General features: G+C 39.8%; 1 protein-coding gene across 3 annotated transcripts in view; it reads right to left on the reverse strand.

Annotated features, from left to right (window-relative positions):
• The window catches only part of APP (amyloid beta precursor protein), a 214461-nt gene that overhangs the window by 50052 nt on the left and 145125 nt on the right, over positions 1-19284 (reverse strand). For 2 of the 3 annotated variants that reach the window (XM_069870690.1, XM_069870673.1), the window contains 4 exons: positions 17641-17774; positions 12210-12284; positions 10947-11105; positions 215-343 (listed from right to left, as the gene is read on the reverse strand). In XM_069870690.1, coding sequence (XP_069726791.1) covers positions 215-343; positions 10947-11105; positions 12210-12284; positions 17641-17774 — 497 coding nt within the window. The remainder of the gene's footprint in view (positions 1-214; positions 344-10946; positions 11106-12209; positions 12285-17640; positions 17775-19284) is intronic. The other variant, XM_069870682.1, reaches the window with a different exon arrangement.

Raw genomic sequence — 19284 nt, forward strand, 5'->3', positions numbered from 1 at the left:
GAAAACCCACTTTTCAGTTCTCCTCAGAAGATAAATTATACCCACCCTATTCCTACATCACTCTGCCTTAATCTTCTGTCAGAAAGCATACTATTTTTTATTGCATGTAAAGGTATCCACAGAAAGGAGTCAGGTATTTTTCTAAAAATAGGTTGACAGAAAATTCACAATGGTTATGAACAAACAAGCAAGATTAAACCTTACTGGAGATTACCTGAGATCTGATTTGGGCAGCTTTCTTTGGGTCTACCATGCGGACATGTTCAAAGTGTTTGAGAGTATGCTGCCTGTCCTTCTGCTCAGCACGCACGTACTTCTTCAGCATGTTGAATACGTGACGAGGCTGCAGGGAATAAACAGGCAAAAAAAAAATCAGTTTAGCTTAGAACAACACATGTTTTTGTTCCTTGCACTGGAGATGTATCACAAACTGAAATCACTTGGCTAGTCAGTACCTGCGGCTGTTGTCTGAAGGCAGGTGTGACCACTATAAGGAACATTCACTCACTCAACTCATTCAGCAGGCTGCACCACTGAACACTAGTTGCAGGTAGCAGATACAGTCCCTAGGGCAGGTCTTCAGATTTCCTCCCCATCTTCCAAAGGGGGATGTTTGCCTGTTGCATTTCCTTGTCTAACTGCTGTACTACTGCCCCAACAAGAGAGCAAGTGCCACCTTAGCATGCTAGTTAATGGACATCCAACATCAACTTCCTCTGGGCTTTTTTCTCTCCATCAGACTCTGCATCTCTTCTACTCCAACTTGGGAAGTCCCCATTGATCCAAGCTCCCGGTTTTACAACCTTTGCCACCACCAGGCAAATCCTTCTCCATAAGATCCCCTGAAACATGGATTCCACTAGAAGCATTTAAAATATTCCTCATACGCGCTCTACTATGCTGAATACTCATCAATATCAACATCTGTCAACTACAGTTAAACTTCAGCAACAACAAAGTTTATAACTGGAACGTTTCAGCAACAGTAAAATGAATGCACACATTCAGATTAAAATTAGAAGGTAACCTGCCCAACAGCTGCCCAGAAGACCATGCGAAAGCACTACTCTATTTAAACCAAGGAATAATCATTAGACTCAACTGCAAAACTTAAAAAAAGAGCAATCTACTTGGTTCTTCCAAAGGTATTCAGTTTGGGTGCCAGGTTTTGTAAAAATCTTAGCTTACGTATATATTGATTTTAATGAGAAAATACTATTAGATACACACTTTAAGGCATATAACTGAATACAAACAAAGAAAAGATTTGTAGTTAAAGGGATCACGAAAATATACATAGACGGAAGAGCACTGAAGACTAAGAAATGCATACCTTTATATACTTTCCTACTCTGTATAATACAGTGCCAAAACAGGGAAGCATTCTCTATCATTCAGCTAAGACGTAAATTTTTAACTCAGGGTTTATGTTGGATTCTGGAATCAATGCCCACACTCAACTCTCCTTGTGCTGTCGTGTTTGTGCACCTTACCTGAAACTGTTGAGCAGTGGAAGGCATGAAGCTGAGGCAGGCCAGAAGAAAGGGAAAGGTGACCTTACTGTGCAGCAGATTAAAGAATGAGCAGGAGTGGCGAACAGCTGGTCTGGGCACTGGCAGAGATACACGAAAGAAGGTGGGCAAGTGACAAACGTGTCAAAGGCTTCGTGTGCAGCTTTCCAAAGCAGGAGGAACTGTGGGCGAAGCTGAAGCTTTAAGAAGACTTAGATTCATGGACAAATATAGAGCCAAAATTAATTTAAAATTTACATAAGAGATGAATGCTAAGCTACAGAGCTCAAAGATTTAAGAATCTCTTCAGCTTAAGAGAAGCAACAGATGTAAAGATGTCTGAAGGCAGTAAAACAAAGGTTATTTGAAGAAGATTTGTTGGATAGAAATAGAGATGAGAAGCCATAGAGAGATGAGAAGCCAAGAATTAAATTTAGTGGCTCCATGAAAGAAAATTCATTCATGAGGAAAATAACCCCAAGCCCCAAAAGACAAGCACCTTAGGATCAAGTTGAAAGAAACTGTGGACAAACACTGGAAAGTAAGCAATCCTCACAACGTTATGGTAATACTAAAACAAACTGAAATGCCAACTGCAAACCTCTGTAGGAACAAAGTCAAGAAGACCAGAAAGCTTAATAACAAGAAAACTTTGAACACAGAAAGCATTACTTTTCCTTGCCCCCAAAATACCTCAAGACAGTAGGTTTGGGGAGATTAGAGAGAAAAGGATTAACTTTTATTTCTTCAATTTTATTTCCTCCAATTTAAGGGTTATGTCTAACACCAGAAGTGTATATTTTTTGTCTTCCCTCAGTATGCTTGTATTCCTTGTAATATGTCAACTAATCTTTTACATTAAAAGTCACAAGCAGATTTATTAATAGGACATAATCTTGAAAATACCTATCAAATACCACTACAAGTAGCAGTCACTTGGGTAAAGTGGCCTACCTTTACCGTCTTTTGAAAGACTGCAAAATGCCTCAAACTCATCTCTATAAAGGAGATATACATGTGCCGTTAGTGTTTCTGGCCAAGAAATCTTCCTGTGATGGCGGCAGAAAACCATAATTCAAGTATAGGACAATGCAGAGAGAATATTAAAGGCAACGTGTTACCTTACAAGGGCAGTGATTTTGCTTTTTCTCAAGGTAAAAAACCAACCAAACAAATCACTAGAAACTCACTAGCAGGTAGACGTAACTGCTCAAAGTCCTAGTTGCACTGGATCAGGTCAGACCTCCAACCTCCCCCACGATTTTGCAATGCTACTGCCTCACAATTTCAGGGCCAGAGCTGAAGGCTTAAACCGCGAGAGCTTGTGATGGACAACAAGAGCTCTCCATCAGGCTTTGCATCCCCGAGCGCAGCAGTTATCATAAAAGAGGACCAAGTTTTATAACTGAATGCGACTTAAATAGTAAAAAAATAAATAAAAAAAAATTAAAAATTGATAATTTTATCCTCAGTACCTAGAACTGTCAACCTATCGCTACTACAGTTACTACAGCAGAAGCAGAGGTGCTACAGCAAAAGCATCTCTCATTCGAAATCTTACCTCCATAATACATTACGTGCACACTTCCCTTCAAATGTGTAAAATGGTTCTGCTTAAAAATCCCACCCACACAAGCACTTTTTGCAGAGATATTTTCAGCAGGATTTTCCCCAAGATCTAGTATGCCGAGCAGAGCTATGAACTCTTGTGATGGTAGAGCCAAGGGGCCAAATAATGGTCAAGCACAGAGGTGAAGGAAGGCTCCACAGGTTTAGAAGATAATACCAGACTCTGTGCCTGAAGCTATTATATCCATGGTTTTCTATTACTTTGACCATAAACAGGAACTTTCAGATTAAATTATAAAGAGAAGGGGTGCTATTATCAACTAAATTGAATTCCTGAGGCCTGAGCTCTGTCTACAGCAGAATAACAAATGGCTGGCGCATCCCAATGCCAGCTTGGCACCTCCCATTCTTTGTAATTAACGTGTCAAACACCGAACTGCATCTAAAAATTCTGGGTTTAGCACTTGAATTTCTGCTGTGTGTTTTACCAGGGAAAACTCATTGTATTCACATCTGTAATCATTTAATAAAAACATCTTGCAAAATAACTAACCTGTGTCAGCCACCAGGCGCTACCTCACCCTCATGAAATAATTCCACTATTTTCCGTTGTCTGTACTTGTTTGGCTGGCTTTTTTTTTTCGGTCTTCCTCTGAAAGCGACCAGGATACTCCCAACATGACTTCCGTTATTCCCATGCTTTCACTTACCCTGGCCAACACTGCCAGGAATTGTAATTTATCCAGTGACAAGACTGGACAGTGACTTCCTAAGCAACATCACCCAGCACAGAATTCAGAATGCCTATTATTTCAAGAGTCCTTAGTCTCATGGCACACACTCACTATTTGGACAAATGCAGAAAGAAAGACAGAATGCATTTAACAAGGCACACAGCAGGCAATGCAGGGTGAAGCACACACTATCATGCTGTTTGGTCCCATGGATGTCATTCCAAAGCTCCCCCTTTTCAGCAGATTCAAATACCCACTTTTTATTTAAAACTAAGCACAGATCAATTGTAGCTTTTTCACAAGCTACTGTGACAGACCATCAGACATACTCATGTGTGTAGGTACTCTAATTGTTAGTTTAAAATCCTGTTTATGCTGGAGAATGTTGTCCAAGTATTATTTTATATACATTTTTTGTGAGCATATTGGGACTACCATGCATTCCTTTGGTACACAGTAGACATATTCACAGACTATTTATGCAGTCTGTGTAGACTATCTAGGCTTTCTACCCAAACTGTAGGGCATATGCCTTACTCTCTTCTTTGGAAGACAGTTCTTTCTGTGAATACAAATAAGCACCAGGGAAGATTAAGGACCTGTAGTGAACCACCCTGGTTTGAAAGTTTAACTCGGTAGTCCTGATAGCTGGTTAACAGTTTCCAATTTGTACAGTTCTCAACTGTTCAAGAGAAGCCCAAATGAAGTAGGAACTCCTGATGGCTCCTTAGCTACCTGGTGGCGAGTTCTAGCCCCACTGTCTCTGTAATCAAGGGTCTTTATTTCAGGTGGCATCAGCATCAAGATAACGTCAATCCCATAAAGGAATCCTCTATGAGATCTAGAAGGTTGAATAACATTTTCTAGTAAATGAAATGCATACACATAGGTATCATAGAATCATAGAATAGTTTGGGTTGGAGAGGACTTTTACAGGTCAAAGACATCTTCAACTAGATGAGGTTGCTCAGAGCCCTGTCCAACCTGACCTTGAATGTTTCCAGGGATAGGATTTCACCACCTCTCTAACTAACATGTTCCAGGGTTTCACCACCCTCAGAGTAAAAAATGTCTTCCTTACATCTAGTCTGAATCTAGCCCTCTTTTAATTTAAAACCATTACGCCTTGTCCCATTGCAACAAGCCCTGCTAAGAAGCCTGTCCTGAGGTTCATGTAGGCCCCTTTTAAGTACTGAAAGGCTGCAATAATGTTTCCCTGCAGTCTTCTCCATGCTGAACAACCTCATCTCTCTTTCTTCACAGGAGAGGTGTTCCAGCCCTCTGATCATTTTTGTGGCATTCCTCTGAACCCACTCCAACAGGTCTATGTCCTTCCTGTGCTGAGGGCTCCAGAGCTGGATGCAGTACTCCAGGTGGGATCTCGACAGAGTGGATGTGAATATGTGGATATGATATTAATATATATGGATGCAGATGCCTCCCTCATGAACTCTGCATCGATTCTACTCTACTCTACTGTTTCAGAGTTTAAGGGAGTGATGAAACAGTGCAATTTCATTGAGCTTGGAAAATGGAAATATCAAATGTAGTTTAAATTGCTATAAATCCAACTTACACTCTCCCCAACGAAATCTAAAATACTTATTATAGAGAAACAACACAAAATCATATTCAAGTGCTTCTGTGCGTTTCAAATACAATTTCCTGATTCTGCACCATGGAACTTCCATGGGAAATTCTGAGCTGGCTTGTCATTTTGATCAAAATTCTCTCTAATTCAGAGAGGAAAGTTTCAAAATGCTGTACTGTGTTATTTAATCTTGCCTTTAGAGAAGAATCAATCACCAGACCTTTCTAATTACTGCTCTTGAAATGTGGAACAATTGCTTCTTTTCATTCACTTATCAGGAACACCTTGGTTATCATATTAGGTGTATATTTTACCTGCTATGTCATTACCTTGCTGGTCATGTTTGATACAGGCATAGTAGTTTATTTTAGGAACACACAAGAAAGGCTGGCTATGATGAATGCTAGACTTTTCACTCATGGATGAGACAAAACTAAACTCCCACCCAGCTACCTTTCATGTGGAGTTAAAGATGCTTTTTCATAATTTCAGATAATGTATAAGAAAACATGTTACCTCATGCATCACAAATACATGGCTATAACAGTACTCAAAACTGCCCTTTGCCTATCCTCCCAAGGACTTTTCTTGAGGCAGAATAAAATGGAAACAGTATTTGATGCAATCTCATCATTTGCTTTTCAGACTTTGAACTTGCTCAACTTTGACTAATTCTGTTTGTCCTCACTCTTTTAAAACTTTGCATTTTAGATATAACGAACCTTCCATGGTTATGCAGAACTTAATACCCATCTGGAACTGCCTCTACTGTCCTCAGTTCGTTTGTACGAAAAAATCTACCACCAAGCCTAGGTGTATGACTATAACATATGCTCAAGCTCACAGACTGGGGAAAAACCCAAGGCAGCCTGGATTTATTCACACAAAAGCCTCAGAAGCTGCTGGAAAATGGTGTTAGGTGACCACATTTTTCAAAGTCTGACCTGGTTTACAAAAAATCCATACCGCCTGTTTCGTAAGATCCTACCTACTTAAGTGTATGTGAGAAATTCCACAGCTGTAAGTTTATGGGTTTAAAGAAGCGAAGCTAAAGGGTGGAGTATTAGAGCTGTGCTGCTCTTTCCTATGGCACAGGAGGATTTTTATCCCCAGATCAGCAGTGATGCTTTGGCCCGTCTCCAACTGCATATTTCCACAGCAATCTCATTGGACTCAGGAAAGATTCTGAGCTTCCTGAAGGCAGAGGCACTGACTAAGGGGCCCTCTGCAGATCCCTCTTCCATGTCCAAATAGTGAAACTCCACTAGTTTCAGCCTGCACTGTGCTCTCTCTGTATGAATGGACACTGCTCCCAGAGCACAAAAGGTACTAGAGGAAATTCTGAGTATAATGAGAAAAAAAAACACAGCAGAAAATTTCAAACACATTAGGTATATTCTAGCATTGATCCCAATGATCCTGCTCTGTTTAGTAATAATTTACATCTCGGTAACATGGTGCTGAATTAAAAGAGAAGCATTTTAAACCAATTTTAATCATTCTATACTCGCTTCACTCTATGTGCAAAGTAAGGAGGTTAATTAATTACCTTTCAAAGCTTTCCTGTATGCTTCATTGCTCTGAAACCCTTTATTTCACCACTAGGAGCTGGATTTCTTTTCTGCTTCTCTTTGCCCCTCTCCATTGGCTTCCCACAGAGATCAGGCATCTCTTACCCATGAAGATTAAGCAGACATAAATCCAGCAAAATTTGACATGCATGTGAAAGAGGGAATATAAACAAATTATACAATCAACCTCCTCGCAGAGAATGATGGATTTGAATTCCACTATTTAACTTGCAAAATGAAGGGTAAAATTTCCAACTGTTTTAAAAACTAAAGGCATATTGGATCCAGCTGCCATTAATCCTCCTTTTCTCTAGTAAGGCCATCAAGCAGGATGAAACTACACAGCATTTTGACACTGGATACTGAACAGCTGCATTCCATTTTCAAAGGCAACAAAATATAGCAGTGCAGCTAAGCTGCATCAGGAATGAGGATCAAATGTTAAAGTTTCTGCACAGCCTGTGTGACAGTTCTTCTGAGAACAGAACAATAGTACAATTTTTTTTTTGTTTTGCACAATTTTGTTTTCTAGTAGACCTTGAAGCTATGCAATTTCATCTCTATACGCTACCTGACTCCCTTGCTGCTCAGAGTGGTACACTGAAGCAGTCCTCAGACACTGGCATTGGGCAGTCACCTGCCTAGCATCTGAAAAAATCTGCAGTTAAAGTTTTTGATCTCACACAGAAGTTATTAATAAAGGATTCTGAATTCTTTGCAGTTTTAGGCATACCGGCACTGAAAACCACTGATTTTCTTGGCATGTATAAGAATATGACTATACTACTGGCCCAGACCAAAGGCTCCCCTAGTTCTGTATATTCCTACCCTACAAGTAAAGCTGACTCCACAGAAGCAAGTAAATGATGATATTTCTTCTCATATACTTTTCTAGCTTCCCCGTGTCCATAGTTCAAGGACTTGGAGCATGAGGAAGTTTCTCTTCAGCTCCCATGAAGAGGCTACACGTTGAACATATGATCTGTATAGATCCAGAAAACAGGATTTCTCAGTGGATCCGGATTTTGTCACACACAGAACAATGCTTTACATCCATGATCCAGTCTGACGGCACTGAAAGTGCCAGACTTGCTGTGTTCCTACAATAACTGATCTGCAGGCAAAGACTGGTCATGGATATTTCTAGACATACAAAAGCAAAATGAATTCCTGCTTGGGAAATCAAGTACAAATGATGCCCAAATGATTAAACATCACATGGAATATACATTTTACACACGCACACATCTATATACATTGTATACACACACACATAAGTCTTACAGTAAACCCTCCTAGCTGTGTGTATAAAACACATAGTCTAAAAAGAACCAAACAACCCTAACTTAATTTTTCAATTTAAACCCCAAATCTGTCTTTATACCTTTACAGAAAGAGATTCTATCACTTTATAAATTCAGAACTAAATTTTGTAGTAAACATACTAATAGCAAACCATGTAACTCGCAGCAGGCAATGGAAGGGGGTTCTTAAAAATACTTTTGGACAACTCCAGAGAAACCTTCCTTTTGTAAGATTACTTAACAACTCTCCAGTATGGTTATGACTTACTCTCCTAAAGACAATGCAATTGCATCAAATGCACTTTTAGTTTACTAGGGAATTGCCAGAGAGAAATACAGCTTGGGTATCAGAGTTGAATTTTCCATTAATCCCACTTTCTCTTTGACTAAGCAGCTGAAGTTTGGATCCAACAGTGTATTCAGATTTCTGGCTCCATATCCTGCAAAGCAGCTAGTAGAATGGATTCATTCATTAGGCTGTTCAGCTAGTATCAATCACTCCTCAGGTTTCACCCTCTGCCCCACAATAAAACCAGACAAATCCTCCTGCAAAATTCAAGGTTAGGTTTTTCATGCATTTTGGCACACACCTGACGAGCAGTTAAGAGGTACATGCCTGAGCTGTCAGCAGCTACAGAGCACACAGCCAAAAACCTCTGAGGCAAGAACAGTACCATCAACAGGACCGGTGAAGAAACAGTTTGAAAAATAGTATCTTTAAACTGTTCACCCCCACTAGTTTTGAGATGAGCCCTTGTTTCGTAGCACCTTCAACTGAACTTACTTTCCTGCTTGCTGCCTGCTCCTTTCAGAACAATTGGCTTTTCTAGGGACACAATACAGGATGCACCTCAGTCTTCAAAGAGTACTTTCAAAATTTCCTTCTACTGGAGTTACGTATCAGTGTTCTGTGACACAGTCTTTCATGTCTGATGCTCTCTCACTGACAGAGTAGATGTATTATTAATTTAAATGTCCTAGGAGCTGACTACAAGCAAACCAAGCATAAAATGCAGGTTTTTCTGGTCCCAAAGTCAGTGTTAACATTTTTGCCCTGTAGTTTTCTGCAGCTGATGTTCACTTTTTTTTTTCCTTTTTTTCCTCCAGTGGAGATGTCATCTGTGTCCCACAAAGCCAAAAGGTCGAGCTCCTTTGTTCCAGGAATGAAGCCGCACATTTTGGTAGCTCTAGAGACCATTCTGCTTTATGTGTGGTCCCCATCTTCACTTTCCACAATCTCAGATATGCACAGAACCAGCCCGCCAGCCTGATCGACACATAACTTGAAATCAAATAATTTTTCTGGGATACTTTTCAGACAGGATTACATTTGCACAAGACTCAACTTCAGAGCATCAGCTGACTGGCTAAAGCCTAATGTGAAATTGTACCTTAGGTGAACTAACCAAAGTGACATCACAAGACAGTAAACAAAACCTGCAGACAGTCTATGCACTCACCCCATCTCACACGTAGTTCTGAGCTGCAGTCTCCTGCTTCCTAAAGAAAGCTGCATCCCAGCTGGTAACTCGCTAATGTGTCTGCTAATGAGACACTTGAGTTCAAGCCCTTCACTACTCTCACAACAGTCTGATGTTACAATTTACATCTTGCACTCAGACCAGACAATGTTCTCTGCCAATTTAATACAGACTTACTTAATTTTCCACAAATGCTGTGTTGCAAAATGCATACTAACTCTTCTTACGACTACTCTGCAGTCTCCCTATGACACTTTCATCTAAGATTTTTCTTCTATTTGGCACACAGTAAAAACAAGAAAGTTTTGCACCATGGGGTGCAGAATAAGTTTGATGATAAAGAATTAATATGATGATCAGTCTTCCACGCTCACTGAATACAGAGGTTTCTCTGCAGAAGGAAATTCACTTTGAACATATAATTTACCAGGTTAGCCATATTGATGGCTGTGAAGACAAATCCAGGGTCAATGGTTACATCTTACGCTGCTGACCCAAAAGCCTTTTCAAAACACTATGTTTTTTTCATCTAGGAAGTGTTCAAGAGGTGAGAGGTATATAAAACACTTGACTGTTTTCCCAGTGTTGTGCAAATTCTTTTCTTCTGGAGGCCACAGAACAGTTATACTGGTAGTGAATAAAACATCACAGATAGGGTGTTATTACAAATTCCATTCAATTCACATTTGCAACTTAGTGCTTACACTCGCCAATAGCCAGACAACTTTGAATTGCTAGTGTGTTATCTTCACATCATTCAACAATCCTCAAAAGATCCTTCACCAAACATTTCAACAGTTCAACAAACAAAACAGAAAATCACAACCACTCTCATCCTTAAGGCCTATCTTGATATGATGAAGCGTCCTACTGTGTGTGCACCACTTGGAGAGATGCTTCACCATCCTTCTGCAGGATCTGTGAACGGGTACAATTTCTGACAACCAAATCTCTTCCACGCTATTTGCTTAAGTACCTTCATGTATGTATGTATCTATATATCTATAGGTATGTACACACAAAGCCTGAACTTTTAACTTTCAAACTGGCTGACTGCTGCAGTAGCTCTGGCACAGGGAACACAGACTTTCCAAGTGCTCCATTGCTGTACCATACCTGGGCACAATTTCTTTCTCCCCAGGACAACTACACTGATTTTGACACAGCTTGTGGTAATGCACTTACCCTGGGTGGGACAGTCTGCAGGGCTGTGATATAGTTCTCCAGAGCAATGCGGCGACGGTCATTCAGCATGGCTTCCACCCGTGCCATATGAGTCTCCACCAGCTGTTGTCTTTCATTTGCTGCTTCTTGTTCCAGTGATTCCACTTTCTCCTGGAAATGCTGAAAAAAACATCCATCACAACAGTAACAGTGAAGACACCAGCAGAGACCAACGGACGTGAACACCTTTGTCTGCAAACCACCAAAATCTTTCCCCAGGCTAGTTTAGCTTGACTCCCAAGAACACTGCACTGAATGCACCTTTTATTGATTTCAGCGGGAACTGCCGACACCCTGTATTCCTGAACACCTGGCCATATTTTATTAATTTAATCAAATATTATGACACGCTCAGCACAACCACCGCTGAATCCTTCATTTACCCCCTGAGACAGTGGTTCAGTGCTGGGGCATTGTGCCTGGAGGAGGGTGGACTTTGGCAAACATATATCCCCTGCCATCACGAGTATCAACATGACTTCACCAGCAAATGGACACGGGGGGAAAAAAAAATCCAGTCAGAACACAGTCACTAAAATTTCTTACAAACTGTCCACCTCTAAGAAGAACTGAGCCCAAACTTATTCCAATAAAGGAAAAGACTGATTGGGTAAAATGCACAGAGAGCAAAGCTGTGGGAGATAAAAGTGCAACGCAACCTGGTTCTGAATTTTACCTTTTTATAGTTTTGTATTGAAATCATTCTAGCAGTACAGAATAATACCTGACAGAGCCACAGTAAGATTCAAGGAGTGTCTGGCTTGTCAGAATTTTTTTAATTATAGTATGATTTTGGATAAAAGAATTTTCAGCTGAGGGTTTCTTTCAGATAAAACTGATGGTGATTTCTTCCTTAAATCCCATTTTGATCTCTTCTTTGAGCTAAGGTTCTGTCGTTTGTATTAGTTTATCACAACCTAAATTTTGAAAGAGACCCGCTGGAACAGTTTTCAGTTCTCAGTGAAGGCAAATCAATTCAAGTGAAATTCTACCCCTCCATGCAGTCATCACTGATGTCCTGCACTGCTGTTTCACAGACTGGCTGCAAAGTATAGAGACAACTTGGCAGCCACTAACAGCTGGAAACAAAAATAGCTACAAGTAAGGGCAGAGAAAAACATTAAATCCCCACAGATGTAGGTTTTAAAATTATAGCACATCCAGCACCCCTCATATTTTCACTGTGGCCCAAATGCGTAAGGTTGTGGTTGCATTTTCCTTTACCTGGATAACAGCTTTCTTGTCAGCCTTTGGCAAGTTCTTTGCTTGGCGTTCTGCCTCTTCCCACTCCCTCATGACCTAATGAACAAAAAAAGGAGTGTGACTTTTGCATTTTCCTCTCGTCTCAGGGCTTAGCACAGCTAAACACTGCAGCTCTGACAGTCATCTTTTTATATTCCTCTCCTCCTTTTATCCCTATTAAAAAAGCAGTTACAACATTTAACAAAGGTAGGATCCTGTTATTAAATTAAACAAAGACAGTACTTCTGTGTCTGAACATCATGCCAAGCTCTTACAATTCCACTGTGAAGCGACACAGCCATTAACCAACCCTCAAGCAAGGGAACAAGAGGTCTCTAGGGGTGAACACACCAGCCTGTTTTCATCTCAGACAAAGGAAACTGCTCCCATCTATTGTATGTCCTTGGTCAACACAAATGAATTTCAACTCTTTCTAATGGGCTCTTTCTGTGGTACCATAAAAATTCTAAGATTTATTCGGACTACACTGCTGGCCTTGGAGCAGGACAGATCACGAATTATATGCAATTTGTGCTAGTCTGTCCATAAAGAGTTGTCAAACACTTCAAGAACTGAATATACTTATATCTCAAGTACAATGTTGACAGAAAAATGATGCAGAACTTTCAGTACCGTTCACTCCAGCAATATGAGAAGCCACCTCCTCTTGCAAAATATGACAGTATTCAATGGTCAGGAAAAGAGTTGCTCTCAACTTGCTGCCCATGACATCTGAAACCTTATTGTGGTCTTACTTAAGGACTTCACTTATTTCACACCTACATAGCAATGTCCTCAGATAACACCTTCTATGCAGGAACAATTGCTCTCACCAAATGCACTGCACACAGACGCTTGTTTATCTGCAGGATTAGCACTGAGTCAGAAGATGGAAGAAACCCAGAAGCAGTTGCTCAAAACATGCATTTTCTTTCTTTCTCACCAAACCCCCACAATTCAATAGAAATAGTCAAAGATACCCTTTCTAAAAGGGATTTTAGAAAAGCTCACAGTCTCCATGCATGGCTGAAATTACCAAGACCAATACCAAAGGCAGGACAAATTAGACCTGCTTGTTCTCGTGCCAGCAAGTTGAGTCTACACCACTCAGCTCCTGTCTGATGGGTCCCTCACGGTCATCACAATCCCAAATACGAATGCAGGCTAGGTGACGAGTGAATGAGCGACGAGCTGTGCTGAGAAAGACTTGGGAGTCCCGGTGGATGAAAACCTGGATATGAGGGTGGTGAGGCACTGTAATAGGTTGCCCAGGGAAGCTGTGCATTCCCCCTCCCTAGGAGTGTCCAAGGTCAGGTGGAAGGAGGCTCTGAGAAACCTGATACAGTGAAAAAAATCCCTGCCCATGGCAAGGAGTTTGGAACTGGATCTTTAACATCCTTTACAAACCAAACCTTTCTGTGATTCTATGGTGCCACTGGCACTGAAAATCAGCTGAAGATGAAGACCTTTCCAGGATGGTGAAACTAGTGGCATGCAATGATCCATTAAAAAAAAAAAAAAAGAGATCTTGAACATAACACAAGCCCTGTTCAGGCTGCTTGAGGACTGCAGTATTTTCAGATGCCAGATCCGGAAATAAATTTCCAAGAGGCAGACTATTCTAGGAGGCAAGGTATCATTAAGTTCCTATTCTAAATGCTGTACATGTTATGATTCCTAAAATATTGTAAACAGCCAGAGCAAAAGAAAATTTAAGACATGAGGATGTCACTAGATGTCTGAGGACAGAAACACATAAATATACTGCTACCTTGAGTAAGGTTCAACATCTGGTTCCACCAGGCTATTTAGCAGCAACTATTTAAGTCAGAGAGCTGTACAGGACTTATACAAATGGGCAAGACAAAGAGGAAAAGGGGAATTGACCAAACAGGAAACCACAACATCCTGAAACCAGTTAGCACAATCACCCCGTTACATGTCAGACAACAGTAAACATTTAAAGATCACATGTGCATTGCTTAATGGATATACTGTTATTTGGAGTTGCATTAATAATTCTTGGCAAAGGCTTGAAATTGTATACCAATATAATTCTCTTTACAGTACTGCCTAGGAAAGTTTATAAGCCTTGTTGCTCCAGGTGTGGTAAAAATGTAAAGAAAGAATAACTTTCATGGTCTGTAGTCTAAAGGGAGAGACAATTAAGAGCAGAAGGGACTGAAACAGTCTGAACCAGAGGTGTGTCAGGTCATTGTACAAAAAGAGCAAAGAATTGCCTCATAAGAGTCTTTTTGGAGATTTTTTAGAACCAACACAACCACCGGCAGAAGCTGGGTCTGCTGCCTGTGTGAATATCTTTGTGTAAGAGGAAAAGAAACATGAGTTGTCAGAATTTCATGGTAAACAAAGGTAAATCTTAGAAAGAAGACATACAGAATATCTATATTTGTCACAATGACATGTTTTGAATAAAATACTTAATTGAATTCAAATTTTTTAGTGATAACTTCCCTACTCCTTAGATGAGTGTACTTTCTATGTGAACTAGAATGCATCTGATTTTTTTTATTAGTTAATGGGCTGCTGCAAGGTACAGTGTGTAACAAATGAAACACCATTTTAAATTTGTGTTTTGTGAACAAACCAGTTTAATTCAGATTATGGTATTGCTGAGATTAAAAAAATGACTTGATCATTTCCCTAAAACTATTGGTCATATCTTCTCTTTTTAACAGAAGAAAATCAAGTATTCCTGCTGCTTCATAAGCTTCCATTTATCAGCTTTGAAAAAATGGGACTTGGAGTTTAAAAAAAAAAAGTTCTGTGTAGCTGGAGAACTTAGATAGTGATTCTCTCTTGCTAACTTTTTATTAAGAGAAAAAAAATGACAGCAAAAGCTTATTGAAAAAGCATTGTTTTTAACATGCCAAGTAACAATTTCATATTAATTTTTACTTAAATATGTTTTAAGAACATACGTGATCCTAAAGAAAATGTAAAAAAGCAATTTTAAAATAAATTGCCAGAAAAGAAGACCAGTGGTATGGGACACAGACGTCCCACAGTTCACGTGGGGAAACAGAATGGTAAACTAGCTGGCTTTTCTACTTCTCCGTAAGATCTTATATTTTTTGAACATTTGAAATGTTAACTGGGAGATGCTAGTTCAATACTGTACAAAACATTACTCACAGAAGGGAAAGTAATTTTTAAAGATTTATTAACTCTTTTCTCAGGACTCTGCAGGGGTTCTGTGTATTTCAAAACATATATACTTGAAGCTGTGAATTCATAAGCAGCTTAAGCAAATTAAAGAACAAAGATGTTTCTTTCTTGATGTTCCTATCGTGCTAGTGTTTCCTAGGTCTGATTTAGTTTGCTGAACTGGCCAGAGTTGATTATTTCACTTTTTTTTGTAACAGCAACATTGCAGTGAGATAAGGGAGCTGACCTGCCTCACCCCGCAGCTGCATGCTCATTAGCGCTGACAGAAAGGATGGCTGGGAATGTGCTAACGAGGGCAGAATGCATGGCAGCACCAGATCTTCAATCATACCCTTGAACCCCAGCCTTCACTTACGAGGTTGCCCCAAAAGCTCATGGTAAAATGTGCAGTGCATTTACCCAGAAGTTTTCCGATACCATGGTTCAGCACTTCCCACAGTTAATTTTGCTGGCCTCAAGAACTGATTGCACGGTCTCTATGACGATTTCTGGGCGCTGGTGCATCTATTAGCTCTTTTGCATAAACCATCAGCTTTGTAGAAAACAGAAAAGATGGAGTTCACCCACATACTGCCTTTAAATACTCAGCTTAACCTTCACCTATTGGGACTCAGGAGACAAACTTGAAACCATGGTGAGAATCTGAGGACTGTTTCTGGAAAACCTGCCTTATGCACTGCCTGACCTTTGCTTTCAGGACATCTGTCCCTATGGTGGATTTTAAAAACAGGCTATTTCCAGGGGAGTTCATAACAGGGTGATGACTACACTACCGCCAACCCTCTGTGTGCCTAGCCGGAGTAGGACTGCTCTCCCGCCAGCAGGCAGGCTGTGTGCACGTTTTACGCTCCTGATTCCCAGCCTACCCTTCCCAAAATACTAAAGGCATGTAGAAGTTTGTTAGAAGAGGACTGGGATGAGCTGCTCCCATGGCAGGTGCACAGATGCCTCATGAACCACCCTCAGCTCGCCTCCTTCTGAACTCATCCCACGGCTTCAGGCCAGTGCCGAGCCAGGCACTGCACATGCCCACACTCATCAACACTCACACCTCGGCTACTGGTTGTTTTAACGAAGTTGTTAATCTTCCAGAGGAAAGGAAATAACACTTTTAAAATCAGTAAATCAATATTATTTTTGCTATTTAAGGAGGAGACAGCTTGTTTGTGCTACACCACTTCCCAAGTGGATGCAGATGAGGAGCATCTTCCTATTTATTAAGTGTCATATTCTCAGCATGTGGTTTGCACTGAGCAGATGACTGCTTCAGTTAAGATGCCCTGCTCTATTTATTAGAAAAGTGCCAGGCATAGCTACAGTGCCAGTAGATGGGGACTTATGCTAACAGCTTCATTTCAGGGCTACTCAAACATTTTAGCACAGAGCTAAAGATGTCAGCCATACACAGAAATAATGAAAACGCAACTGGGGAAAACAAAGTTTCAATGAAAAATGATAGTAAAACAGTTACACAGATATATACAGTGCATCTGAACTATACTACTTTAATTTTTGTGGTTCCAACCTAAAAAAACACATACTACAGGCTTTCCTTTTGAAATCTTATACTTTTTCTTTCTAGCAATTAGAGCATTACTGTGACAATTTTTATAGGCACTGCTATTGAACTATTTCTGAGAGAGTGGGTAGCTCATCTCTTAGTGTTCAATAAGTTTAAAACCACTTTCAGGCTACACTGATCTTTTTGGTTAAAGGAAAGAAAAGGGTTGATTCTGTTGGACTATGGTTCAATTCAAAACCACTATTTTTTCCTCTTTTCTTTGGCTTAAATGTATTTTAAGGCTCAAGACCATGAGATGAATATACACAATCTTACGTTACACCAGGGCACAGCCATATATGCCTACACACAGCTCAGCTGCTGCAAAGGGAGGACAACTAATACAATGATCAAGTTCTTTACTCAGAAACAAGAATAATCTCACAAACCAAACAGTCTTCCACAAAAATGAGAGCAATTTTTAACAGACTTTTTTTTTCCTCTTTTACCAGCACAAATAACTGCGGTGACTTAGGACTGCAGCTGTGACCCGACCACAAATACATGTCCCAACCAGCTGAAATCTCAGATGAGAGTCAGAAAGGCAGTAAATGGTGTATTTACAACATTGCAAAGAGGCAATAAGAAAACGATGGACTCCAAGCTTGTGATTTGACAGACAGAAGTCCCTCTCATATTTAGAAATAAAGGAATCTCCCATACCTGAGACATCCTTTCACGATGCTTAGCTTCAAGTCTTTCCTTGGCTTTCTGGAAATGGGCATGTTCATTCTCATCCCCAGGTGTCTCCAAGTACTTGTCAACAGCATCAGGAGTGCTAGCGGCTGTGGTAGGGACTGAGATAAAGTTTTGAGGAGCAAGAGAGGGAAAGGAAGAAGAAGAAAAGAATTTCTACTTTAGTACAGGTAAAATTTAGTCAGATCAAGCAAGAAATATCTGATCTTATTTCCAAATTAAATCTCAGAATAAAGGCATTCACTCAACCTAAGAGGAAAAGATAAAGACGTGGTTTAGGCATACATATAAGACATACAGCAAATATATGTAAATATACAACGATTTTCCCCCACCCCATTTTCTAACTCAGTAAAGACTCTTCAGTGTGACCGAAGCAATGGTATTCAAACAGGTTAGAAACTGCAGCCAAAGGAAAAGAAAGGCTAGCAATGACCAAAGTACATAAACCAGCAGAAAGCCCTTTGCAAAGTTATGTGCTTTGTATATTAGTTTATTTATAAAACGTAATCTGTAAGACAGAAGCGCCAATGCAAATACATTTTAACGCACCGATGGACCCCACAGTACCCTAATGAAATACTTCAAACCCTTCCCTTAGTGACAGTTTGGCTCACAGATATTTACTTTATTTGCAATAACTTTGATTAAGAACACCCCTCATGGATATCAGAAATAATCAGCAAGCATGTACTAATTACCAGCCATTCCTGCTAGATAACTAGGCAATACTTATCACACTGGTTGAAGAAACATTTGCATTTGGGGTAGTTTAAGCAGTGATGAACAGTTCATTCACTATGCAGCAATATCCAACAACCACTCTATTAACAAGAATAACATTTCTCTGCTAGGAATGCAACAGCAATTTAAAAAGCTCTCCAGAGATGAGTAACTATTTCATCTCATCAATGTTGTCCCTGAATATTTTTATTATATAATTAGTTTCATTTCCTTAGTAACAATTAGTTCAACAACTACAAAGTTATTTTAAAAAAAATTCTGAAAAACAAAGACCATACACATAGCTGCACAGATTTGGGTTTTTTTTTTAATGAGTTTGGCTACACGTTCTACAGTTAACTTAACTTACAGAGCTAATAATTTTAGTAGATGTACTAATACAGGTAGGAAAAACTCCAAGATTCTCCCACCCCCCGACATTTCTCAATATCTCCAACCGAAGCAAACTTCAATCTGAACATCAGGCTGAGTAATAACAACCAATATTTATTTATGACTATTTTCCCCAAAACAAGCTGAAATATAAACACCTCCAAGTTAAATAGTTTTTCAAAAAAAAGTCAGAAGTACAACATGTGAGTCTCAATGAAATACATCCTCAAATTTTAAGAAAAGCTAAACCAAACCCCAAACTTCTCCAATATTACCTTAGATGTGTAACCCCAAAAGCAAAACAAACAAACAAACAAAAACCAAACCCAAAATGAACAGAAAGCCTTTGGCTTTCGCTGCATTTGAGATCTCTCTACATGTTCTCTACAACAGGCATGAATGGTTTTGGATGCTGTTGGTATAAATCGTATAAGTGATTTTTTTTCAGTTACTCACTGGATCAAATTGAAAGACTTCTGAGAAGCCATAGGCAGT

This window comes from Phaenicophaeus curvirostris, chromosome 1 (assembly GCF_032191515.1).
Source record: "Phaenicophaeus curvirostris isolate KB17595 chromosome 1, BPBGC_Pcur_1.0, whole genome shotgun sequence".
NCBI lineage: Eukaryota > Metazoa > Chordata > Aves > Cuculiformes > Cuculidae > Phaenicophaeus > Phaenicophaeus curvirostris.